The following is a 27498-nucleotide window of genomic DNA, read 5'->3' as shown; positions in this document are numbered from 1 at the left end:
TTCTAGGCATGACAGATTCATGTATTGTGTGCTAAGCTATGATTTGTTCAATCATGTTTTTTGAACAGCACACAATTGGCTGAATTCATACTAATGATGAATTGAATGAATGATTGATTTTGCAAACTTCTGATGAAAGAAATGTATTTCTGGGTTCGGCTCCAAGTGGGGAAAAAGACACTGGAGACATGGAGGCTGCTTAGAAAGATGGTTTATTGTTGGGCAGGACCACATGGCTTGAGTCCTGAACAGAAAAGGTGATCACATGCTTCAATGTTGGTGGAGAAGAGAAGAAGGGAGTTTATCAGTATAGATGTCGTCCCGTGCTTACTCCAGAAATGCCAGCTTGCAGTGTTGAAGAATTAAATATAGAGATCCTCGATGTAAAATAATAGGACTGTGAAGGCAGATAGTTGTCCAGTGGGGCCCCCTCCCTTGTAAATTCCTGAATCAGCTTTCCACAAACTAATAATGTTCAGGCACACTGGAATTTGAACCTTCTAGAATTCTAGCCAGGTTGGCCAAAGAATACAAGTTGGGAAGATTGCTCATTGTAACCCTGGTATTGCAAACATAAACAGTAATAACTGGCATGGTGATATTTCCAGCTACTGTGGGCAATCTTCTATTATTTTGTCAGGTTGGTTACACCCCATAACTACCAGCATAGCAACCCAAAACTCCAAATGATACGACAGTTCTTTCCTACAAGGAAATATGAGTAGCCAGCACCTTTTGCATACTGATAAGTATAACCCTTTGTAAATATCTGGAAATACTTTTTAAGATGACAGATATAGCATTTTTCCACTGTCGTAACTGTGAGATGGGGTTCCGCTCTAGGCGACTGCTAGAGAAGCACATGGAAAAATTCTGCATTGGAAGAGAAATGGCAATGAATATAAAATACCGGCACAGGCAAGCACAGCATAAAGGGAAAGAGCCCAAGAAAACAGAAATGGCAGACAGCATGGTAAAAAGGACAACTTGATTTTTATTAATAAAAATTATTTTGAAGGTTACTTTGATTGGTCTGAAGATGAGAGCAGGAGATTGCAGTATTATCAGTTCCAGGAACAGATAAACATAATAGATAAGTACACTTTAAAAACATTTCCTGTGATTGAGGATAGGTTTGATAATGATCCTGAACTTTATGCCAACTTTTTTCTGATAGACTAGTAGGAGATAAAATTGTTTTGTTTTTGTATGCTGAATAACCACCTAAATGATCACATCTTGTTTTCCTTATGTTGGGGATAACTGTTCCTAATAGTTTGCTAATATTTTCTATCGCTCTCCTTTTTTCTTTATCATGATATTAAGAATAATCAGTCAATAAACTTTAATTACGGTTTTCTTGGAAGCTGCTCTTGTAAAAACTTTATTCTAGGGACCCAGATTTTCTATCTGAGAGACTCCAAAGGAACAGTCAGTGGAGTAACCCATGGAAGTACTTGTGTGTTTCAGCTATTTAGTATAGGAATGCTAAATTTGTCATCAAGTAAAATAAGCTTTTTAAAATGTTTAGAAGAAAAAATGGTACAGGAATGGAGAATTGTAGTACTGCTCATATACAGTATGTCTGTAATTATGGCACTCTAATGATTATGAGCCACCTTCTTGAATAGATTAATTTCATCCAATACTCTCTTATTGCAACCAAGCATTAGGAAAAGAGTAGATGCATGCATTTGTTTATTCTAGTAGTAGTAGTAGTAGTAGTAGTAGTAGTAGTAGTAGTAGTAGTTGTTGTTGTTGTTCTTGTAAAAGAAGAAGAAAACAAATTTCTAACTTCTCACAAAATATTTTCTTTTCCTCTTGAACATAATATAGAATGACTACTGCTGGCTGGCAATTATGGGAGCTATAGCTAACATATAAAAGACATTCCAATCTTCTTGAATATGTACCCTGGTCATACAGTAATGATTTATTTTCTCTCTTGGTTGCTGGTATCTAATGGATCAACATTATCAGCTTCATGTGTCGAAGCCAGAAAGAGACAATTTCAGATATGTCAAGGGAAATGGGGAACACGAGCAACAAGTCCATAATGTTAGAAGCTCCGATGATAATGGAAGAGTTTCAGATAACCAGGCCTTGAAAAAACTGACTGAAGAGGTAAATCTTTGTCTTTCTCATAGATGACTCTGCTCCTATCAGCTCATCAACCTTTACCAGAGTAATTAACCACTGATTTAGAACTTAGACATTTTAAACTGTGCTTTAGCTTTTGGATAATTTTTCAAATTTCTCCTACATAGTCCTACTACATGGTATTTCATGGTAAATGAAATAAGTTAATAGTGTTCAAGTACGAATCTTGATATAGCAATAAATTAATTAGTGCGGGTTTTACCCACCTTTAGAAAGGAAGTATGCTATTTAGTAATTTTTCTATTTCACAGTTCCACAAATTGAGGATATCACTTGAAGGCACACATCCAACATTTCGGACATTTCAGGTAGGGGTAAATTTAGAGTATTTAGAGTATTTATTAATACTTATAGGCCGCCCTTTTCCCTGAGGGGACTCAGGGCGGCTTACATAAAATGAGGGGAGGGGGTATACAAACAATAAACACACACAATACATAAAAGTAAAATAATAAGCAACATTCATTCATCATTCGGGTGGGGGCAATTAAATGAACCTGAGAAACTTTAACATATATTTTGGGGGCTGAAGAGAGATTTATAACATCACACATACATCTAGGCAGTACTGCTTTTCTCTCTTGTTAGTCTAGGGCTACAGATTATTTTGAAAATTATTATCATTATAGTTCCTTGCACAGTGAGCCAGATGTTCAGATTGGATTCTACATTTTTTTCCACCTATCAAGTACTTCCCAAGGACCTGAGATAGGCAGATATGGGTGTTTAATGGTGTTAAATTACAAGCTTATCACTATAATTTAATTATTATAATCATCTTTTTATAATTAACTGTGCAATGCAGAACCATAATTCACATAGTCATGATTTAGTGTATGATAATTCCTAGACATTCCACCCAACATGGTCAGTGTTGATGGAGGTTGGAACTTAAGGTTCAGAATCTACCTTTGGAGAATTCCTTGCTCTTGCTGTAGGAGAAACATCTATTTGAATCTAGTGTCTTTGCTTGACCCTTAGAATGAAAACCAAACACCTCACCAGCAAGAACACTGTCAGCGTCATAGGCAAATAGTAGGTGCACATGAGCGCCAGTTGGCTGAAATCCAAGCTAGCAACCAACACCTGGAACAGCAAAAAGATGGTAATTTGAAAATTAGAGATTTTGCTGAATTGTCACCCTTTTGTTCCTCGTTCAGGTTAAGGAGATAGCTGAATTGGAGAAAAAAGTAACAAGGATAAATGAACTTTCATTTAGCCAAAAGTGTTTGAGACTAGCACACAGGGGTAATTATGCCATGTATACCACATAAGAGAAGGAAGCAGTTAATGAAAGAATACCACCTCAATGGTGCTTGTACCTGATATTTTATGTATGGAATTTCCCAACTCCCAAAAGACAGAGGAGATTTCTCATCAAGAGCAAGTTTGTATCAGAGTTGTTCAATCCAGAGGCAACAAATGATCTATACATGTATAAATTATAATTTCAGAAAAAAAGTTCAAACCTAACTTTTACCCTAGCATGTTAAGATTACATTTCTGAGGTCTTCTTTATGGAGAACTATTTACTTGTAGTGTTGTCATATGATTAAAACACAGGTATATATCTCTGATCTATGTAAGTGATAACAAGGCTGAGCCCGAGGGAGCGTCATTAGTCATGATCCTTCACACCCACAAGAGATGTGAATCTAGCCCAGCTTGAATTCCTTCTACTCTTATCTCCCACTAATTTCCCTTGGCCATTAGTAGTTCAGATTCTTGTAGAGAGCTCAAGCTTACAATATATCTTTATATCCATTTGAACTATCGGAATCTCCTGATTTTCCTGACATTTGACAATCTACTCCTTCTGAGAAACAGGTCAGAAGAACACATATATTAATGAAACATATATATAAAGTGTTCCTGAACCATACGTTAATTGATGCAGTTGTTCCAGCACAATTTGTTCCATTTTGTATTTACCTAGAAATTCGTACACGCCTGTCAGAGCTGAAATTAGGGAACTCCTCTTCATCTCAGATAGAAGAGTTGTTGATGGAGCTGAATACCCAAGAAAAAAAGAACAAGTTGACTTTAAATGCACTGAGGGAACAGGTGGAACTTCTGCAGGTAGCAACAGGGAACAGGTAAGACTCCAGGACAGAGAGCTCCGGAATTGAACACATTTTTGTCAAGATCTATATGACAATGTTTTAGTCCATACCATGTGAGGCATCAAAGACAGTCCAGACCATATTAATAATATTTGTCTGGATATCTGTAATATGACTGTTATAGCGTGCTTGAGAACATAAATATGCATCGCCAATGAACGGAGAAAGCAAAAGGACTCTTGTATAACCCCCAATTCTCTGTTAAGGAATTCTGGCAGGTGGGGTCAAAGAGAGGAGCCTTTTTCATCGTGGGCTCATCCAAATACTCTTATCACCAGACATGAGAACTGCTCCCACCCTTTTAGCCTTCTGGAAGGGCATTAAAATTTGGTTTTGCCGGTTAGCATGGGGCCCGGGTTGCTCACCACTGGAGGTGTTGACAGAGTAGAAAGATTTCATCTCTGTGCCATTCTGTCTCAGTTTGGTTTTTTTATTGTTTTTAAATTTTTAATCTGCATAGTTTTAATATTTTAATATTTATTATTATTATTATTATTCTATTTGTTTTCTAACCTGTAAGCCACCCAAAGCACCTTATGGGAGAGATGGGGCATATAAAACATTAATAAATAAGTAAAATAAATAAGTGACTCAGTGGCTATGACACTGAGCTTGTTGATCAAAAGTTCAGTGGTTTGAATCCCTAGTGCTGCATAACGAGATGAGCTCCCGTTACTTGTCCCAGCTTCTGCCAACCTAGCAGTTCGAAACCACATTAAAAACGCAGGTAGAAAAATAGGGACCACCTTTGGTGGGAAGGTAACAACGTTCCGTGCACCTTTGGCATTTAGTCATGCCGGCCACATGACCATGGAGACGTCTTCAGACAGCGCTGGCTCTTCGACTTTGAAACGGAAATGAGCACTGCTCCCTAGGGTTGGGAATGACTAGCACATATGTGTGAGGGAAACCTTTTCCTTTACTTACAATAAATAAATGCCTCCTTTTTCATTTTTAGAAGCAATCTGGATTCTGCCACCAATAGAAAGACAGATGGCACTGTAAATAAAATGGACGAGAATGCCATCTTCAAGTCTATGGTGTTTCCAGCAGCTATTGGGCCCCTCTCTTCTGAGATACAGTGAGTTGGAAGAAGAGTTGGAAGGACATGTAACAGTTTCTGTAAACTTAGAATATATAGAGATGATTGTATCTTTAATTGTTTCTGTCTATAAAACTTTCCCATCACTTAGCAAACCTGTATCTGCAACTCTTAAGGCCATTTCCTCTAGCATCACATTATATTGTGGCAATATAAAACTGTACTTTTCATGTTTCTTGACATGATGATGGCTGAATAATAATATAAATCATAAATTGCTAGTGACGAAATGTCCTAGATTGATTTTCTACACAAACTGTCTCCAACAATTGAAAAGGCAAACTTTTTACTAATTTGAGAATACTTAACTCCCCTCCAGTGGTACCAGTGAATTACCAAAACCCTATAGCAGCTGCATGAAAAGCATCCTTTTTCATCAAATTATTTCCATGCCATGAAAATTTGCATAATTTTTTTTGGAATGCAACTATTAAATATATACAGTCAGGGGGAAAATTGTAATAATTCTTGATGATGACTGTTCATATCCCTGACAGGATGCTGTACCTGACTTACTTGCAGAGTGGAGGCAGTGACCATCACATTGTCCGTCAGATGTATGAACTGCAGCTGGAGGCCACAGCACTGGAAAAAAATAGCACAAAGCCTAAACAAAGGGGTAGAAAGAAAAGTGAGCTATGTTTTTCCAATCAACTTTACCCCAAATTTGGATGTTGACCCTACACTTAAGTCAAGAATGTTTGCATCTCTCTTGAGCTCAGCAAACTGTTAACAGATAATCACTAGATTCATATCACATGCCAAAACTAAAACTATAATTTATATCTTCAATGGTTGGGTGCATCCAAGATGGCAATCCAAAACCAAATGAAATGCAGTAACCTTAATGTGAAGTCTTAACCCAGTCTATGAGGAAACTCTTCCACTGGATAGTATGACCTTACCCATGAAAACTTATTTATTATGCATGTATGAATCTTTAAGGTGAACTATTGATAGATCCTGTAAATCTAAAACCTTAGCAAATGCTTTTTCCTCGGTCACAACTTGTAGTTGTCCTTGCTTCTGACTGACTCTCCTTCATATTTCTGCAGAATATGAAGATGATCTCAACTCAAAGACTTTGGACGCAGAACTCTTGTCAGTTGAGTTAGAGAATCAACGTCTGGAAGATGAGATATTGAAAATGAAAATTCTGAAGGACAGAAGGAGAATGGAAAATGGTAGGGTTCATAGCCTTTTTTCTTAACTGAGTAAAGATAGCGGCCACAAAGCCTGCATTTCAGCCTTAGTCCACAAGAAGTTAAAGGGCAAATTATTTTCACAAGAGTTAAGAAGTCAAGTGACAAAGAGCTTTTGCTTTTAGCCATAATTGCCATTGGAGCAGATGTTGGGGGGGGGGCAAGAGGAAAGGGGTCCAAGAAGCCCAGCACCTTGAAGAGGTACGTGCGGACAGGGTGACAGGGAGGCAGTAGAGAACTGAAGGGGATTCCCTCAATCATCTTCCTTTGCTCCTCTGCCTAGAGGGAACAGCAACAGGAGGCTCTTTCTGGGGCCGGGGGGGGGGGGGTGGCTGCATGGTCTCCGGGCTGCACCCTTTTAAAAAAAATTGGTTGAAGTTGGGCCCCCATCCCTCTTGGAGCTCTGCTTGTCCATCCACAATAGATTGCCAGGAAAAGGAAAAGGAAAAGCAGGGAAGGAAGTCTGCAAGACGGTGGCAATGCTCTTAAATTGCTTAAGAAAGGAAAACCCATCCAGGGAGCAATTCCCGGGTCTATTTTCTTTAAGGCACCCACCAGTGGACCTTGGAGACAGCTGTGTGTGTGTGTTTTCCCCAAAAGGCGCAGGGGGGGTCCCTATCCCATTTTTCCAGATGCTGCAGTGGAACAAGAGAGAGTGGGGGGGAGGGGCAGTTGTCCTCTATCAGGCTTGTGCATGAGGAAGAAGCTGCTTCTCTCTCCCAAACCAGCTGGCCTGTTAATTTGAAAATGAGCAATAAAAGAGAAGCATATTTCTGTACATAACACTGAGAAGTGTTGAGGAGCTGAGGGGTGTGTGTGTGAGATTGTTTTGTATTCCAGTTAAATTAGAATTGGTTCTTTGTGAAGGATCTGTGAGAATTTTGAAATATTGCAATAAGGCCCAAGAAAAAAAATAAAGAAAGATTTAATTAAAGGAGAAAAGAAAGAATAGTAAAACATCCATTAGAGGCCTTTCTAATGTGTTTTCAATTATAGGATTGGAAGTATTTGATTTACTGTATGATTTAATGTTGAAAAATAATAATCTTTATCAGTATAAGTAGAGGTGTATTCTTCAACCTTTAATGTGGTTTGCAAAAATCATTGTAGTAAACTGAATACCATGGTAGAACATCATTTCTCACCAAAAATGCAATTTAATGGAGAGTAAAGTAAGATTTCACACAGGCAAAAAAAAATGTATAGAATAGGTGGTGCCTGGCTCAACTGGAAGTAACGATGAGACGGATCTGTGAGATGGAAACCTATCAAACAGATCCAACCTAGAAATGAGAAATTTATTGACAGAACAGTTAGAGAAATGGGATGCCTTCAGAAATTGTAGGTATACCATCACTGGAGGTTTTTAAGAAGAAATTTGTCCATAATAGTATAGGGTCTCATCTCATGCTTTCGCAAGGGTTGGACTAGAAAATCTGCAAGGTCCCTTCCAATTCTGTTATTTTTTATAAATCTCTCCACTCAGTCTTACCAAGAGAATGGTGATAACCAATATTTGGAAATGTACAGCAGGCCATCTTCTGACAGTAGAATCTCATCTTATTGGCTAGTATCAAGGGGAAGATGACTTTGAAAATGCTTCATCTCCCACCATAACATGCAAGACGAGGCAAGGACTGGCAGGGAGGGGAGGGGCAAGGAGAAGCCAGGCCAGGTGCCCCTCCATGTGAGTGACATCGAGTTGGCCATGCCCACCCAATCACATGACCTTACCTACCTAGTTACACCCACCTGGTCACATGACTGCCAAGCCATGCCCACCTGGTCACATGACTGCCAAGTCACTCCCACCTCAGTCACATGACCACCGAGCCACTCCCATAAAACAGGCCACACCTACAGAATAGGTTCTAAAAAATTTTGAAACCCACCATTGTTCGCAGGTATCTTGCAGGAAGTGCTAGTTTCATATTGACTTACGTGGTTTAGCTCTACACTTGGCTTGTGAGCCAGAACTGTAGCTGAAATTGTGGTTTGACATTTTAAGCTTCCTGTTCTTCTACAAGACTAGAAAATGTCTTTTACTTTACAATAGCAAGGTGGAAGGGACCCTGGAGGTCCTCTAGTCCAACCCCGTATCATCTCACTCTTATGTCCAAATCTCACTCAATGTCCTGCCACAGCATGACCTTTTTGCTTGGGGTAAGAAGAGTCTGCTGCAATTATATTGGCTCAGCCTTCCATCCTTCCGAGGTGGGTAAAACGAGGACCCAGATTGTTGGGGGCAATAAGCTGATTCTGTAAACCACTTAGAGAGGGCTGCAGAGCACTTAAAGCGGTATATAAATCTAAGTGCTATTGTTATATAGTCTTGGCATTCACTCTGGGTATTCTCAGTCACTCCCAGAAACACGCTACCCCAATGAATCTGCACAGCAAGAATTTTTGGGGGGGTGTTAAATTTGGTATTCCCTATAGATTGAGGAAAACTATGTCCTGTTGAAGGTGTAGATAAATGTTGAGTGATGCCAATCCAGAAAAAATGGAATAGGGCCATGAACTAACTGATGAAAAGCTATAACACCAAAAGAATAGACATAGTTATTTTCTGCTGGTTAATCTATTCATTTCCTATGCTTAATTAGACCAGCCATCTCCACATTCTTTTGGCATTTGGAAGTGCTCTCATAGCATACAATGCTACATTAATGAGCCTTTTCGTTTTCATTAGGTTCTTTGGACTTAGAGCTGGACAACTTGCAACAAGTACATATGGCAGAAATGGCTCAGCTACATGCTGAGATTGGTAGGCTGAGACACAATATTGAAAGGAGGAAAGTTCAGTGGCCTAGAAGACGATCGCCACCCCTTCTTCCACCTCCTATAGCACCACCTCTGCCACCTCCTCCTCCTCACCTTGGACTTCCTGATCCCACCATTCTGGCTAGAACTATGGTGAGTGCCCTTTGGCTTGGGCAAATTTGAGAGAGGTTTTACAGATATATAGAAGTCTTTGATCTGCAGGATCTGCTATGCTTTTGTTTATAGTACGTATTTTCTAACAAAAAAGGACAAGAAAACATTGCTCTCCTGAAAGCACAGAGAAAGTAGGTAGAGTTTTCTCAAGGATGGGATTTGTTTTTCTCCAAACCCAGCTGATGTCCATTGGATGGATCGTGAATGTAGCTTTTGGATGAAATTCAAATTTTGACCTCTAGCTTTTATGACAATAATTTCATATTCTTTCATATTTGTGATCACAACCCTCAGTGTGTAGTAAGGAAATCATGTTCTGCAAAAATGTGCAAGACACACAATCTATACAATGGGTGGCTGTAGTGCAGTTTTGTCCATATTTTCCTTCCTTCCTTCTCTTATTCTAATACTTTGCCTCAAGGAATATACAAGTAAATTTTGCAGTTTCTCTTTCCAACAAATTTGCTCTAGTAGCTGCTGACCATTGGTCGTTGAGTTGAAAAATCAGTGACCATAACTATTCACAATTACAGATCTATATTTACAGATATTTTTGATTCAAGTGATAGCATGCCATAAAATGTGTTCAATGTTAAATTGAAAAATACACTTACTAGCTACTGAAAGAGGAAAAAGAATATAGTAAGACATTTTTTGCATTTATATGATCATCTTAAAAAGTATTATGGTGCCAAATTTCAATGTGTCAGAACTTGCATTTAAGAACTCTTCCACGTGGCACGGTTCCCCCTTTCCAATCGTTGCCAAGCATCTTAAATGAAACCATCTAATTGTCTGAAATCCTGTTAACTTCTGAGCATTGAGAATCGGCATGAACCTCTAGGAGCCAGTCACTGTTCTTTCCTGCCAAGTTACAGCAAAGTGCAAAAATAATAATCCAGTCAATAGTAATCACAAATATTCTCTCAACTTCAGTCTCCTTGTGGGGAAAAGTATTCAATTGATCCTTAGTCTTTCCAGGAAAACAGTTGAGCTACTCAGGTATGAAGATAGCAATATTTCTGCATATAAATTCCATTTAAAAGTGTAATTATCATTTCACACCATATTTTTACTGCCAAGCATTCTTCCAAACAGGTATTATCAAGATTGTAGGTTGCACTGTAGGTTGTGTGTGTGTGCACGCATGTGGGGGGCAATAAATATGGGCAATCAAAGGACTTACTATTAATGCTTTTTTTTACAAGGGCACTTTAAACAGTTCACCTGCATGGAGTGAGCATCGCAGGGGTCTGGTGGTGAACACAAGTGCATGGAGGGGTATGTTTTACCACCACAATTTGTCTCAATCTTTCCAGACAACAACATGTTGGAAGATGGCCTTGGTAGATATGATTGTTTAGGTTATGCTGTTAAATAATTAGTTGGATTCTGCTGATAAAATTCATAAATCTCCTCTTTGTTATAGGACCCCATGAGATCATCTGCTACAGGAATAAACCAGTACTTTCTGGATCCCTCTGACACACTAGGACCAGCTCCATATGATCCAGTGTATGTAAAACTGTGACCTATAATATCCATTCCTTAGAGGCCTTCATGCACATGTACAGACAGACAGTCCTTTCTAAATAAGTTGCAGTTAGAATTCACTGCTGCATAAAATATTTGTTTGAAAAAAATCAAGTGGCCACTACTTTAATATAAAGTAAATATATTTATCCTTCTATTCTTTCTCCATCCAAACATAATAGTGATTTTGATCAAGATGTTTGGGTATGACGATTCTCATCCAGCTCTTCAGAAAAAGTAGCAACATGGAATATTATGAATTTAACTAACTCTATTCTCTCTCTGCAGATCTGGTTTTGTAGTATTCTATGATTTTCTTTTGGGGTTGGATCCTATGTTCTACCATGTTCGCCTGGTCTCTGGTTTATATCGTAATTGCCAGCAACTAGGGAAGTCCACACCTCTTCCTATTGTCTCCTCTGATATGGGCCACTCTCCACAGTCTCTGATGGACAGGCAAAGAGCATGCTGTGCCATCTTAGCAGCTAGACAGCCAGTCCCAAGGTGAGTGTTAGGTAAGCTCCCTGTGGGGAGAGCGAGTGCGTTCAGAGAAGCATTGTGAGAGTTGTGTTGGAAACATGCAAACCAGCATACAGAGACACTGCAGTTTAAATAGGCTTTTACTTTCGTGGAAATAGAGGTATCAGAGGCCCTCAAACAGTCCAAGTCATACACGGATAAGACAGTCAGTCATCAATGTCTTTCAGTTAAGGGATAATCCAAATAACATATAACATATAACAGTATCATATAATCAGTTCAGTACTCAAAGTTTGCTAGCAGTTGCAAAACTTACAATAGCTCTTTCTAACTTTCTAACAGCCAGCTTCCAAAACACTCAGATCAGATCAGCCTAGCATCTAACAAAACAGAGAGCTAACAGTCATTCTGGCTCCCTCTTATGGCCGATTGAGGAAAACAGCAACCAATCACATTTTACAGTATGATTTAAAGAAACTGGTATAGCATTGCTATATGATGTGTATATTGCCAACCCAACCGTTAGATTATATTCCTAACAGTGAACTTCCAGGCTATTTCCATCATGTCACACCTTTCCTAACCAGGAAGTCTTTGTGTGGGAAGCCATTCAGTTGACAGTTCTACTATGGTGTTGTAACTGTATACATTGTTTCTAAATTCTAGAAAAATATATACTTAATACCCTGTCTCCTTGAAAATAAGACCTCCCAGGATAATAAGCCCAGTCAGGCTTTTGAGCGCATGCACTAAAATAAGCCCTCCCCTAAAAATAAGCCCTTCCCAAAAATATTGCAACACAGCAGCAGCCATGAGGTGACCATACTCGCTGCCTTCTGCACCTCAAAAATAATAAGACCTTCCCGAAAATAAGGCCAAGTGTTTATTTCGGGGGTCAAAAGAAAATAAGACCCTGTCTTGTTTTTGGGGAAACACGGTAGCAGTATGTCTATAGAGATTCTCAGTCATCCAAGTTATGGTTGTCCCAAAGATTTTTTTTTCCAGGAGCAAACTGGACTTTCTTGTTTTTCTTTGAAGACATTTCACTTCTCATCCAAGCTCTGACTGGATGGTAGGGAGTGGAAGGATTTATATTCCTTGCAGATGACACAGTCTCTGCAAATAATATAAATCCTTCCATTCCCCACCATCTAGTCAGAGCTGAAGAAGCTTCTTGGATGAATAACTAAATGTCTTCAAAGAAAAACAAGAAAGTCCAGTTGCCTCTTGAAAAAAAGCACCTTTGAGTCTTAGTAGCAGTACAAAGTACGGTTAAAGGCTGTCAAAGTAAACTATTGAATAATATAGTATTGCTATTTAATATTTCTATACCTCCAACTGAGTTCCAACTACTGTCATTTCTGTTCCGTGGCTATATTCATGAGGTACCATGGATTGTTTAGTATACCTTGTGGTAATGTCCGGGCTTTCAGGCAAAACACTGCTAGGCAACTGAGCCATTCGCCCAATACGAAGGAAAGAAGGGATGCTTTGAGACGGCCCTTTGCAAGGCATTATTTTCACATGTCAGATTTATTCTAAGACCTTTTGAAAACCTTGGTGCGTTTGTACTGGGAACAATATGTAGCCTAAATTTGCACAAAATTGCTTTTCTTCATCCAGTTTCAGGTTTGCTAGTTTCTTCTTCCTATTTAGGAGGTAACTTTACACTAACTGTGTATTTTCTTAAAAGTCATGGTTTCTATGCTATAGCACATTGTACATCAGATCCTTCATCAAAAGTTGCCATATTGCTGTGGATTTCCTGTGTTTTTCAGAATCCTACCTTCAACCTCCATCAGCCTTGTAGCTGAGCTTCAGGCCTCTGGAGGTTTTGATGTTTATGGGCAGGAAATCCAGAATTTGTCCCCCAGAGGATGGGCTAAAATCAACATTTTTGACCACCTGCACCAAGTGATGAGTGGGCATTGGAAAGTTCCTATACGCGTGCTTCCTGTAAAGCCAGGTCTTACTGAAGAACAGTTGAATGGTGTGCCTCAGGTAAGAAGGAATAGAGCAGAGCAGAGCAACAGCTTTCCTACCCAAACAATTATTGTTTATAAAAAGGTATTCCAGTAGTTCTTCATAGCCAGCCTCTTAATGTTTAGTGTGCTTGTGATTTTATACAGATTCTCTGCCAGATCTCATCAATTCTACCACTGATTCTGAAATTGATTATTCATTCTAAAAATAACTAATCTTTGACAATATATCGATTTATATATGCTCAACTCATCGTGTTTGCATTCATCTTTCTGTTCTAATCATATAACATTTCCTTTAACTTCTCAGGTTGGCAAAGCTGAGCTTTATTTGCGGCTGGTGAATGCAAGAGATGCTGATATGCAATCAATGGCTGATATCCAGCCTGGCAGAGCTTCCTTATATAAATATCCTCCTACAGTGAGTTGGACCCTATAATTATCAATGTTATCATGTCACAAAATATATAAACCAAATAGGAACAGTTGGAACAGTTAATTTCTGTTGCATTAAATTTATTATCTTCCTTCTAAATATTTATGCATGCTCAAGTATGCTCCTGATGCTGTAACTGTAACCCATTTTTGTTTTGGCATTTTAAGCATGTGTGGATGTGAATCTAAATCCTAGGGATCCAGCTTGAAAGCAGAACTTCTCTGAGAAAAAAATTCATATGCATATCCAAATTCATAGGACAGATAAGAGGGTGCTTTCCAGACAATGGATGCTGTCAATCCAAAGTGCCAAGAGAGTCAGATTGACCCAATATTTTTAACTTAGTTAGCAACTATCCCAGTCATGCTTTCTTTCTACTGGATCTAGCATCACACAATCCTAAGAACTGGGTCAAGAACTGCCATTTTGGAGAATGCAGAGGACCCAATCAAATCTTCCAAACCTCCTAACTGGTACTGCAAATTTCTGTGCTAGGAAAAGACTGAAAGATTCTTTAGAAAGTGAGCCCTTCCCCGTTTGCCAAAAGGCAATAACAAGCATGACTGAACATTTGCTTGGAAAATATAAAAAGCATGTGCTGAGACAACAAACTTGGTAGTTGTTAGTATGGAATGAGAAAACTCAAAATATCATTCTGTTGGACCATGGCTGTATTCAGCAATGAGGATATCTAGGAAGCACCTACTATAAAAATAACCTTTCCACTGTATTATTTTTTATCACTTTTCAAGGGAAGAAACACTAACAAACTTAAGGTAGTAAGCTTGAAAAAAAAACTAGCAACTCCACATATATATTTGAAACAATAAAGTTGTAAGCTCTTGAGCAGAGTTGCAATCTTCAGAGTTACGGAGCATTGGTCTGTTGCGGCAAAGATAACAGAGTACTTTGAGAGAAGGAGACCAGCTCCAGAATATTTGCAGTGTGCTCTCCAGTAGACCTGCTGTTTACAATAATAACCTTCTTGTGCTCTCTTCTCTCCTACACAGGCGTCCAGTTCCACAGTGCCTCCCATTGATTTCTCTCCAACCCAGCATTCTTTCCATCCTGCTCCCACCAGCCTGTCCTTTTCTGCTTCTCCTTACACTGGTTTAGTTGACCCTCCTCCTAATCAGGAACAGTCTGTCCAGCTTAAATCTAATGAAAGGTGAAAAAGGAGGATTAACCCTTTTCTCCCTCCAAAATTGTCTTTCCTTTCAACTTTAAAACAAATCAGTATAGAAACATAGCTCCCTGACCCGTCTATGGTTTATTTAAAAAGCTGGTTATATATAAATTTTAAAAATTATTTCTAGTAAGACATATATTTCACTTTGTATTCAGCAGTTTGGCAACTAGTCAGTACACACCAAAAGTAAATAAGCATTATTGACATTTCAAATCTTAATGGCACGCCCATTTCTTTGAGCTAAAAATCAGGCAGTCTGGTAGTATTTTTTTCAGATTAACAAAAGGGCATCAGTATTTTTTTTTTCAGATTAACAAAAGGGCATCAGCCTCTATGTGCCCCAGAGGCATGTATAACTTGATGGAGGATTTAAATAGAGATGTGATGGAGAAGACAAGGTGATGATGCAAATTGGGTGCTACACATATTACAAGCACCTTTCAATTCAGTACTGTGCTAACAAACTACATTGTTAAGATCCTTCACCTCACTTTTTATATCTAACTATCAAGCACTAAATCCCATCAAATTATGCGAAGCTCAGAAAAATAGGCTGTAATTAGCCCTGCTTTTTGAAGAGATAATTGCTGTATAAAATATTTTAAATTGTTAAGCAAAATGTATTATTTTTTTTAAAAACGTCTCTCTAATGTACTAGTGGAAATTTATTTATTTATTTGACTTATCTGCTAACCGTCTCGTATAAAGGCAACTCTGGGCATCAAACAAATGTAAATAAATAATCTCCTTATCAAACAATTGTTATTGGAAAACTTGCCATTTAATATCCATAGCTATGGTTATGATCAGTGACCAGTGCTATAAATTGTCCGACTGAAAAAAACACCAGTGACATACAAACAAAAAATATATAGCTGATAATTTAAATAGAAGTTTCTAATGTTAGCTCGTTTTAGATTACTCTGAGTTTAGCTTGTTTGTTCTTTGCGATTTACTCTTTATTATTGCTTTGGGGTTTGTTTTGCTATGCCCAATAGTTTTCCAAATAAATGCAGTGATTAATTGATTAATTACTTGTTTTTTCTTCTCATGTCCTTTCCCATTTCTCACATTGTAGCTCTCTATTCACCCACATCATCAATTACCTTCCACTTTCCTCTCTGCTCTCTAACATCCAAATGGGTATGTAAACTGGGTTTCTTAAAGAATCTTCTAGACTTTAATGATGCGCTCTCTTGACATTCAGCACACACAAAGCCCTCCTTCCTTGTCCCCCTTCTTCCATTACACTATTTTCCTGGCTGTGGCATTGGCAGCACCTAGAAACAGATCAGAGGCTTCTCCAGCCTATTCCAGGTAAAAATTCAGTGTGATTTGGTTTTCAGATTGATTATCTTTTCTCTCTGTATGTAGGAATATTTTTTTTCTTAGGTTTTTTTTGGTGGAAATCTATTTTCCCCTGGGGCATGATAAAGATGGTACATGTTATTTCATGAGCTGTGGAAGAAGAATATCTGAGCTAATCAGCATCTAATAATTCCAACAGAGGTAAAAAAATACCCCCAAGTCCAAATGCCGAGCAGGGAAATTGCAGGCAGCCAAAAGAAGCACGACTGGGAATCATTCTTGATAAAGTGAAAGGTGCCCCACCAGGCAATGGGGCCATCCGACTAACAGGTTACCATCAGAAAACTGGTGAGGTAGGTAGTCAGTCTGTGACTTTATCATTGGAACTGATTAGCCCTTAGTTTATTGAACTGTGGCTTACTGAATTAGCCTAAATGCCCAAGTTCACTCAACACACTGCCAACCACATTTTAAATGTGTTCTTAAAAAATGAATTTTAATGTGGCATAATATTCAGTTTCAAAATGCAAGAGCTTGTAGGTTAAATATAAGTTCATACATCTGTATTTTATGTCTAGGTGTAAAGGAATAGTTAATTTAGGTAGCCATTGTGATTGTGAATATTGTTTTTACGGTATTTCTTTTAGGGTCAAATTTATTCTTTTATGTATAGTTTAGGAATGTTTGAATTCTCGTTGCGCTTAGGCATACCTAGGAAATTTGGCTCAAATACTCCTACATCCTAATTTTTCTATGGGAAAAAGGCATATTTCATGTATTCAAAGGGCACACTCCTTGGTATCTTTATGAACTGAAAAAGATCTGTCTAAAATCCTGAGATCTATTGCCAGGCATATTGTACTGAATAGAGGAGACAATTGGACACAAGGTAGTTTCTTACATTGGCACCCATTAGAATATATTGTCAACGGCAGCTTGTGCAGTGCCTGACACCTAGCCAGAAACAACAAGGGCTACAAATTATTGTAGTCTATATGTAAGGGATAATCTGGTAGGCCATCGCTGGGTTGAGTTTCAGGCTGTTGCCCCTGAGGACGTGGACAAGGCCATGAGAGCTGTAAGTGCCTCCACATGTGTACTGGACCCGTGCCCCTCCTGGCTGGTTGTTAACAGCAGGGAGGTGACACGAGGCTGGTGAGACCCCTCCTGAAGAAACCATCTTTGGATCCAGCCGTTCTAAACAACTATCGTCCAGTCTCCAACCTCCCCTTTGTGGGGAAGGTTGTTGAGAAGGTGGTGGCCTTTCAGCTCCAGCGGTCCTTGGAGGAAGCTAGTTATCTTGACCCATTCCAGTCTGGCTTCAGGCCTGGCTACAGCACAGAAACCGCTTTGGTCGCATTGACCTCTGGAGAGCCAGGGAAACCGCTGGGCGAGATCATTCGGCGGCACGGGATAAAATACCACCAGTATGCGGACGATACACAGTTGTATCTGTCCACCCCGTGCCAACTCAATGAAGCGGTGGACGTGATGAACTAGGGCCTTGAGGCTGTTAGAGACTGGATGAGGGTTAACAAGTTTGTGCTCAATCCAGATAAGACCGAGTGGCTGTTGTGCTTCCCTCCCACTAATTTGGCAAGTGTTCCATCTCTCAGGCTGGGGGGTCAAATACTACGCCCCTCAGACAGGGTCTGCAACTTGGGAGTCCTCCTGGACCCACAGCTGACTTTTGAACACCATTTGTCAGCTGTGACCAGGGGGGCATTTGCCCAGGTTCGCCTGGTGCACCAGTTGCGCCCCTACCTGAACCGGGAGGCTCTCACAACAGTCACTCGTGTCCTTGTGACCTCTAGGCTGGAGTACTGCAATGTGCTCTACATGGGGCTGCCCTTGAAGAGTATTCGGCGACTTCAGCTAGTCCAGAATGAGGCCGCACGAGCGATCGTGGGTGCACCTCATTTCACCCACATAACACCTATCCTCCGCGAGCTGCACTGGTTACCTGTCGATCTCCGGGTACGCTTCAAGGTGCTACTTGTCACCTACAAAGCCCTTCATGGTAGTGGATCTGGGTACTTGAGAGACCGCCTACTGCCAATTACCTCCACTCGACCAATTAGATCCCATAGATTAGGCCTCCTCCGAGTTCCATCAACCGGTCAATGTCGACTGGCAACCACGCGGAGAAGAGCCTTCTCGGTGGCAGCTCCGACCCTATGGAACGATCTCCCCGTGGAGATTCGTACCCTCACCACCCTCCAGACCTTCCGCATAGCCCTTAAAACCTGGCTGTCCCGACAGGCCTGGGGCTAAAGACCGCAACCCACCCGAATTGTATGAATGTTGTGCTTTTAATAATGTACTGTCTTATGTGTTTAATCTGTTTGTCCTCCCTTCCTTCCGAACTGTGAGCCGCCCTGAGTCCCCCCAGGGAAAAGGGCGGCATATAAATAAACTACCTAAACCTAATTTCAGAACAGCTAGATTGATTATCCAAAGTCCATTATGTATATTTGGGCTATAGCATCCCTCGTGTTTTGTAGTCTATAATTCAAGTTTTAATGCAATAGACTCATCCAAGGATTTGACTCAAATGTAAGAAATGTATGAAATGATTTAAGCAAGGAGATCGACTGTATTTTTCTTAACCCTTTCAGGTGATTTGCACCAGTAATTCAGGATTTAATTATTGCACTAATTTCATCAGATCAGACATCAAACACAATTATTTCATATTTGGAGAGGAACAGGTATGCAGAAGGTTCAGATTGTAAGAATTATATTTCTACAGGAAAGTTTTACACTACTCCAGAATCAGTTTTGTACCTTTATTACTTTATAAGTAACTCAAGGTAGTGAACATAAATAATGTTCCTTTCTTTTCCGATTTCCCACACTCCTGTGAGATGAATTGGGATAAGAGTGAGTGACTGGCCCAAAGTTACTCAGCTGGCTTTCATGCCTAATGCAGGACTGGAACTCACAATCTCCCAATTTCTAGGCCTGCACTTTAACTATTACACCAAACCATTACAGCAAACTTACACAACCTCCTATGTTTAACAATTACCCCAGTTAATTCTCTAGTGTTGCTAAAGGCATTTCTTCTTAGTCTGCAATGTTGAAGCTTCACAGAGCTTGTTGGTGGGCATTTTCCCATTGGTGGGAATTTCCAATTCTGCCTCAGTTTTCAGATCTCCATTCCCCATCGTGTTAAGAGATTCCTTTACAGGCGTGTCAATGGTTGTAGAGCTCTCTCATAGCAACTGCTTGGATTTATTTGCAAGTCATCATTATGCACAATATGTGCATAATGGGGTTGTCACAAAGAAGAGGGAGTCAAACTATTGTCCAAGGCACCTGAGAGTAGAACAAAATGCACAGGCACAGTATAGAGGTGGTTCCTTGCTCAATAGTAGTAAGTGTGAGAGGGATCTTGGAATCCTAGTGGACAACCATTTAAATATGAGCCAGCAGTGTGCAGCAGCTGCCAAAAAAACCAACACAGTTCTAAGCTACATAGACAGAGGGATAGAATCAAGATCACATGAAGTGTTAATACCACTTTATAAGGCCTTGGTAAGGCCACACTTGGAATACTGCATTGTTTTGGTCACCACGATGTAGAAAAGATGTGGAGACTCTAGAAAGAGTGCAGAGAAGAGCAACAAAGATGATTAGGGGACTGGAGGCCAAAACATATGAAGAACGGTTGCAGGAACTGGGTATGTCTAGTTTAATGAAAAGAAGGACTAGGGGAGACATGATAGCAGTGTTCCAATATCTCAGGGGTTTCTAGAAGACATCCAAGGTCCCTTCCAACTCTGCTATTGTATTTTATGTGGAAAGGGAAGGAATATTAACAGGAGTGGGCTTCAAAAATTTTAGTAAGGGTTTCTCTGCCCGGTTGCTGGGTGGGCATGGCCATGGTGGGCATGGCCTAGTTGGCCTCCAGCAACATGGTAGGGGAGTTGCACTTCCTGGGCTCCAAAGGTTTTCCTCGAGGCTCCGGGAGGGCCAAAACTGCCATCCCAGGCTCCGGTCCCATTTCCAGCCTTCCCAAACTTCTGGTAGGCCCGTTTTTTTGCCCTCCTCGAGCCTCCATGTGCACCCTGCACTTACCTGAATCCAAAACGGGCCACATGGGGACTCCTGGGAGGGGTGGGGTGGGCAGAGCCAGCCAGGAGTGGGATTGGGGTTTCTCCAAACTGCACAGAATCTTAGCTACAGGTTCTCCCAAACACCTGCGAATCCCCAGCAGCCCATATATTAGTAGAAGGATATTTATTGTTGGAGAGAACACTGAGTGCTTCTAGGTCTGCAGCAGTGAAGGCAATCATAAACCAAATTGTTTTGAAGCACTCCAGTTGTTTTAACCACTGAGGTGAGAAAAGGTGTAAAATGGGGTAAAACTCACTTAATAAATGTCTCACATAGCAACATGAATTTTGGGCTCAATTGTGGTCGTAAGTCAAGGACTACCTATATAGATTTTGTGGTAACAAATACCTATAAATGATAGAAGGAAAGGGTGGATAATGGCAGATACATTAGAGCCATACATTTTTCTACTGGACATTGTAGATTTCTTTTGATCTCCTCTCAGGTAGTATTTTGGAATGTTATGCCACAAGAAGATATGATCCTTGTTGCTCGCTTTTATCACTGCCCCAAAGGAAGGGAAGCATCCACATTCAGGGACAACAAACTCACTTCCCATTATCCATCATTAGGGAGTGAACAATGGTTAGCTGCCTGGGCTGTGTTCAGACTAAGCAAGCGATTTGAATCCTGTGAAGTGATGTTTGCAGGTATGTGGTTGGTTTTTTAGATATCTTGAAGCTATGATTCTCTTTAGGAACAATACAATTATTGTATTGTCATAACAATACAATTATTAGCACTCTGCCTTTATAGGTGCAAAGAAGGAAGAGGAATCCAGAATGACTACGTGGAATATTGGCACTCATACATTATCTCTGTATCAATGTCCTGTGCCACCTATAACAGTTTTGCCCACTGTGGTAAGTCCCTCTAATGTAGCATGCCAAGGTTTAGTTTAGGAAATAGTAAAAACATTAAAGTTAAGATAGTTCCCTCCCCCCCAAGTGTTAAAAAATGCAATATTCACATTGTGCAATGCAACAACTTGGTTTGCTTTTAGCTTATTAACTAAATTAAGAGCCATGGTGGCACAATGGTTAGAATGTAGTATTTCACTATTGCAGGCTAATTCTGCCAACTGCCAACAGTTTGATCTTGACCAGCTCAAGGTTGACCCATCCTTCCATCCTTCTGAGGTCAGTAAAATGAGAACCCAGATTGTTGGGGGCAATATGTTGACTGTAAACCGCTTAAAGAGGGCTGCAAAGCACTGTGAAGCGGTATATAAGTCTAAGGCTATTGCTAGTGCTAAACCAAGCCATTGTTTATCAGCATGATTTACAACTTTGTGTATTACAAAAGCCTAGTATGATTTAGTCAGTAAACAGTAGATTGAGCAAAGATGTAGACAATATGGCAATCAACTGTAAAAATCCAGAGATGGCCCCAAATCCTATTATTACTTCCACAGTCTTAATTAGCCGATTTCAGTAGTGTTTTAAACATAAAACCATTTTAAAAGACATTAAAACATTTTAAATATGTTTTACAAGCCATAGAAGCAATGTCCTATATGTTAGAATCAGTTGATTTAGTTTTCATTCTACTCTATGGAAATGCTCTGTGTCTTAGTCAAGCCTTATAATTTCTGTCTTCACTTTAGCCAGCAGAAAACAAGATGTATGGTGATGCTACTTTGAGACTACACATCTTTAGTACCCAAAAACCTGAGCTGCCTTTCCCACCAGAGTTACCAGCCACACTTGATCCTACAGAAGCCTGACCTCATGCAGGTGCTAGAGGAAGAATATAGTAGTTTGCTGTTGTAAATTAGAATGGCTGGGATTCATCTATCCCACATAGAATTAGTAGAAGAACCCAAACGTTCTTTTTGGTTATCTGTCAGCCTCTGCTTTGCTGCTGCTTCAGCTGCCATTGAAACGGGGAGGGGGGGCATGGTATTTGGGAAGGGAATCATTATGTGCTGGAGGAAGATTCTAGACGCTGGCCTGACCATCTCATTGCACATGCGGAGGAAGGGAGTTTCCCGCCAATGTTAACTGTCCAGCATTCCATCCTGGTGATGTTTTTTGAAGATATCTCCCACCTGACAGTTGGGTGAATTATAATTGGACTATGGATGGGGTGCCAAGGGGAGGGGATTGAACTATACATGATATTCTTTGCTTTCATGCCTAATTAACCAGATTCAGCTTTGCTTCGCTACTATTCATTTCTAATTAGTAAAAGTACACTTATTTCAAGCAAATGGAGTTGAGTGGTTTCTTTCCTGATTATTAAATGAAGTAGCATCTGACAATAAGCTGAATCTCACTTCGCACCCAACCCGGAGCGAACAACTTCCGAGGGGGGGTGCCCTCCTAGAAGGGGGAAAAAAATGTCTTTACATGAAAGCGACCAGGAAGAAGACATGGGTGCAATGGCAGCACCATCTTTAACAGAAATGCTAGCTGACTTGAGAGTGGAGGAACCTGCTGTTCAACCCAGATGGACTTGGGGTGTGGGACAGAAAGAGGAACCTGAGAAATTACAAACTGGAGTCACGAGAAGAAGGCCAAGAAAAACCCCAGCTGCTGACTGGAGTGGGACGGGAGAGGAAGATTACAAAATGTCCCAAGCCATAAGACTCCTCGAAGAGGCATGGAGTGAACGCTGGATTCGAGAGAGAGCTGTGGGAAGGGAACCAGCAGAGGAACTGGAAAAAAGGTACCCGCTGCATAGCTTAAGGGAGACTGGAGGGGCCGAAGGGGGATGTGCGCAAGTACAGCCAGCACTGACCTCCCCCCCTGCGGCTAGAGACATTCAGAGAGCGGGGGGGGGGGGGGCTTAAGCATATAATATGATGGAGAACCCAGCGGCCTCGGGTTGTTTATTATTCAGGTCTGGAATTATATGGAAATATATGGGCCTGATTTGGTTACTGATGAATCTAAAGTGAGAATAGGGTTAATGGCTTTGGAGAAGAAAGCAGCCGACTGGATGGTCGGATTACATAATAGTAACTCCCCTCTCTTGAGGAATTTTGATGACTTTATGGCAGCAATGAGGAGGAGGTTTGACGACCCCCTGACCGAGCGTCGAGCTAGATTAAAGTTTACAACCCTCAGACAGGGAAAGAAAACTGTGCCTGAATATGTGCAGGAATTCTGGGAGTTGTCGGCCTATATGAGGGGATGGTCGGAAGAGGCCTTGTTGGATCGATTCACTGATGGCTCGAATAAAGATGTTTACCAACAATGCATAAACAGGCGCATTCCCCGCGGTTTGGAGCCTTGGTATGACAGTGCTGCAGATATTGAACTGGACTTAACCAGGCTTCATTGCATGGATGAGGGAGAAGTCAAGAAATCCCCTCCACCCCCCCCCAAACCCGCCCTCCCAAGGAGTGAAAAAGGGGGTAGGGGAGGTTTTGCAGGCAAGCCCAAGCCCTCCGCTTGTTTCCGCTGTGGAAAGGAGGGGCATCGTGCTGTAAATTGCCGAGTGAAGCTGACCCACTCCGCTCCAGCCCCCAGAGGGAGAGGAAACCTGAGAAGCCTCCAAGCAAGAGAAAGGAGGCCGCCTTTGATGGGGAAGATGTTTCTCGACGCTTCGAGCCAGAGGAGGGGGGAAATGAAAGTCCCAGCTCATCTGACGACAGCAATTATGAGGATTCTCATCGCTGGGTAAGTTCGCACTCTGGCACCATGCTTATTCCAGTCGAGCTTAGAGTGCCCTCTTCTGGCGCAAAAGAAAAATGTATGGCTCTATTAGATTCTGGGTGTTCCCGTTGCATGATGATTGGGTGGAATTGTTGCCTCATGCTGAGGTGGCTTACAACAATTCCGTGCAGAGCAACACTGGCTTTACCCCTTTTCGTGTGGTGTACGGCCAGGATTTTGTGCCCATTCCTGAGATTCCTCGCGAGCAGCCGCAAGTATCTTCGCTGTCCGAGTGGAGTGATCGCCTTCGGGACGTCTCGCCTTTGGCATTCCAGACTCTAGATGCTGTTCACTGCGCTCATAAGAAACAGGCTGATAAGAAACGGACTAAACCCCATGAATACAAGGTTGGTGATCAAGTTTATTTATCCACTAGATTTCTTCAAACGACGCATAAATCGAAGAAGTTGGGCCCCAAGTATGTTGGCCCGTTTCCTATTGTCAAGATCATCAACCCTGTCTCAGTCTGTCTCCAGTTACCTAAGCATCTCAACTGAGTTTACCCTGTTTTTCATGTTAATCTCCTGAAGCCTCAACTCACTTCTTCCTTGAGAGCACCTCTTCCTCCTCCATCTGCCCCACTGTTGATAGAGGGAGAGCAGCATTTCGAGATCCATGAGATTTTGGACTCTCGTAAGCGGCGGAACCGTGTCCAGTACCGGTGGCTTGGAAGCATTTTCCCCCATCTCATGCTGAATGGGTTGACAAGTCCCATGTTCGAGCTCCTCGTCTGCTCCGCAAGTTCTACTCTGCCTATCCTGACCAGCCCTGATTCTTGGACTGTCTGCTAATTTTCCTTTTTTTTTTTCCTCCCTTCCCCTTTCTCTCTTTCGTGTCTTGTTGTCTGTCTGTTTGTGTTCTTTTCGTTTCTGCAGGTCTGACCACCCTTTTCTGTAGGAGGGCTGGATGTCAGCCTCTGCTTTGCTGCTGCTTTGGCTGCAATTGAAACGGGGGGGGGCATGGTATTTGGGAAGGGAATCATTATGTGCTGGAGGAAGATTCTAGACGCTGGCCTGACCATCTCATTGCACATGCGGAGGGAGTTTCCTGCCAAGGTTAACTGTCCAGCATTCCATCCTGGTGATGTTTTTTGAAGATATCTCCCACCTGACAGTTGGGTGAATTATAATTGGACTATGGACTGGGGTGCCAAGGGGAGGGGATTGAATTATGATGATATTCTTTGCTTTCACGCCTAATTAACTAGATTCAGCTTTGCTTCGCTACTATTCGTTTGTAATTAGTAAAAGTACACTTAATTTCAAGCAAATGGAGTTGAGTGGTTTCTTTCCTGATTATTAAATGAAATAGCATCTGACATCATCTTTCAATAACATGGAAAGTAGTAAGTGTTTTTCTCCAGATGTGCTTCCGGAGTGTGTGTTCACATGTATTCAATTTGTCTGACAATTAAAGGGGTTTTATTCATCATCTTTGAGGCTTTTGTTTCTTTGTTGTGTTTTACGATCTTCTTGGATGAATACATTTTCTGATCTAGAAGTTACAGATAAGTTTATTGATCTAGGATTAATAATCTACCGCATGAAAAACTATCTATCTATTGAGCAGAGCCAAAAAGTTGTTACCTTACCTTGGAAACGTATCAATCCAGACTTATAATCATATATGATTTATAAATGATACTCTTCACTCTGCTTAGGAACTAGAACTGCAGCTAGTAACATCACAATAAAAAGGCTGTTTATATCATTTTGTGTGATCAAGGTAAATAGTATTATAATACTGTTTCACACACACACATACCCTGATTTTTAGCAGTAGCAGTTAGACTTATATACCGCTTCATAGGGCTTTCAGCCCTCTCTAAGCCGTTTACAGAGTCAGCATATTGCCCCCAACAATCCGGGTCCTCATTTTACCCACCTCGGAAGGATGGAAGGCTGAGTCAACCCTGAGCCAGTGAGATTTGAACAGCCGAACTGCAGAACTGCAGTCAGCTGAAGTAGCCTGCAATGCTGCATTTAACCACTGCGCCACCTCGGCTCTCTTTCCCCTTTTGCATTCTTTTTCCTTGACTTGAATTAAATAAATTCCTATTTTTGCTAACATAACTACCACTTCTTAGAGTGGAATATGAATATTCCCTTCCAAGTCATTTAAATGTATTTCTTACCATCACATTCTGTCTTTTTGATACTTAAGATCTTATAACTATTTTCCATTGTTTTCCTTTAGGCTAAAGAAGTCCATTCAATGGGCTTCAGGACTATGTGGATTTGAACTGAAATCTGAGATTAATAAAAAAAATAGTTTGGTTTTTAATGAGGGTATGACATGGTGTAAACATATTTGCACAGGCACACCAAAATCTATGTTGCAATGGATTAATGGCCTATTTATGAGTTTGTAATAAAACAAGATAAAGCAAGATGCTAAAAAAACCTAGCACATCTCTTAGTTTGGTCTTGCTTAAGCACCAGACAAGAAACCAGGAGATTGTGAGTTCTAGTCCCACTTTAGGCATGAAAGTTAGCTGGGTGACTTTGGGCCAGTTGCTCTTTCTCAGCCCAGTGTTGTTGTGGAAAAAATTAGGAGGAATGTGTTGGATATGTTCCCTGCCTTGGATTTATAAAAATAAAGGTAGTAAAAAAATACATCTAATCACTTCCTTCAGCAGCAAAATTCCTCCATACAGGTAGTCCTTGAGTTATGAAAATTAGGATCTGAAATTTTAATGTTGAATGAAGTTGTCATTGAGATGCCCCTGTGACCGCTCCATTAGATGGCAATCCTGGCTCTCCCATTGCAGTTGTTACACAATTGCAGGGCGGGGGGTGTTTAAAGGGATGGTAAACCCCTGGTGCTCACTGGCATGCAGAAGTCTGCCATGAGCAGGGAATTCATGGCCTCCTCATCCCATTATGCTGAAGGATTCATTCCCTGTCCCATGATTCCTGGATCTTTTTACTTTTGCCTTTTTATCCAGCTGCTGAGATATGCCCAGCTGATTTGAGTCACAATTAGAAGCTAGCAACAGGATCTTTAAGGCTAGAGCTTCACAGGCACGGTGGGTGGGGAGAGGCCCAGATCTCCTGGTGTGGTGCCATGGGGAGAAGTAGCCACTGAACATGCCAAAGCAGTTTTATGCATGTTGGTGGGCTGGGTGGACAGCTGAGATGGGGAGGGGGGTGTTGCAGTATCTCATGATTGTAAAGGTGTGCGACCATGCATCCAAATTCTGATCATGTGACCAGAGGCATTTCAATGACAGCAACCTTGGGCAAAAATCATACCTCCATTG

At 40.9% G+C, this 27498-nt stretch overlaps 1 protein-coding gene across 6 annotated transcripts; it reads left to right on the top strand.

Moving 5' to 3' along the window:
- The first annotated feature begins 311 nt into the window (after positions 1-311).
- Positions 312-27286, top strand: CCDC17 (coiled-coil domain containing 17). 6 transcript variants are annotated; one of them, XM_087719782.1, is made up of 19 exons: positions 313-973; positions 1981-2124; positions 2412-2468; positions 3142-3265; positions 4097-4256; positions 5242-5364; positions 5883-6016; positions 6441-6569; positions 9280-9503; positions 10954-11039; positions 11346-11561; positions 13316-13538; positions 13830-13940; positions 14966-16461; positions 16652-16805; positions 19071-19163; positions 21020-21224; positions 21331-21437; positions 26433-27286. In XM_087719782.1, the coding sequence occupies exons 1-14, from the start codon at positions 788-790 to the stop codon at positions 15125-15127; spliced, it is 2079 nt and encodes a 692-aa protein (XP_087575908.1). In that variant the 5' UTR covers positions 313-787; the 3' UTR covers positions 15128-16461; positions 16652-16805; positions 19071-19163; positions 21020-21224; positions 21331-21437; positions 26433-27286. The 6 variants fall into 6 exon arrangements, with proteins under 6 accessions (XP_087575911.1, XP_087575908.1, XP_087575906.1 ...); XM_087719780.1 differs by lacking the exon at positions 26433-27286 and adding an exon at positions 22181-25669; XM_087719783.1 differs by lacking the exon at positions 26433-27286 and adding an exon at positions 21642-22156.
- The last annotated feature ends 212 nt before the right edge of the window (positions 27287-27498 follow it).

Source organism: Thamnophis sirtalis, unplaced genomic scaffold (genome assembly GCF_051295495.1).
Source record: "Thamnophis sirtalis isolate CommonGarterSnake01/CBP01778 unplaced genomic scaffold, rThaSir2_p1.2 scaffold_7, whole genome shotgun sequence".
NCBI classification, from domain to species: Eukaryota; Metazoa; Chordata; class Lepidosauria; order Squamata; family Natricidae; genus Thamnophis; species Thamnophis sirtalis.
Note: the sequence above shows the minus strand (reverse complement) of the source record. Positions and strands in the feature narration are given on the sequence as shown.

Coding starts and splice junctions, on each gene's coding strand:
- CCDC17 (XM_087719782.1), top strand. CDS start 788: ATGACAGATATAGCATTTTTCCACTGTCGTAACTGTGAGATGGGGTTC. Junction 2,125..2,411: donor TGAAAAAACTGACTGAAGAG/GTAAATCTTTGT, acceptor TCTATTTCACAG/TTCCACAAATTGAGGATATC. Junction 9,504..10,953: donor CCATTCTGGCTAGAACTATG/GTGAGTGCCCTT, acceptor TCTTTGTTATAG/GACCCCATGAGATCATCTGC.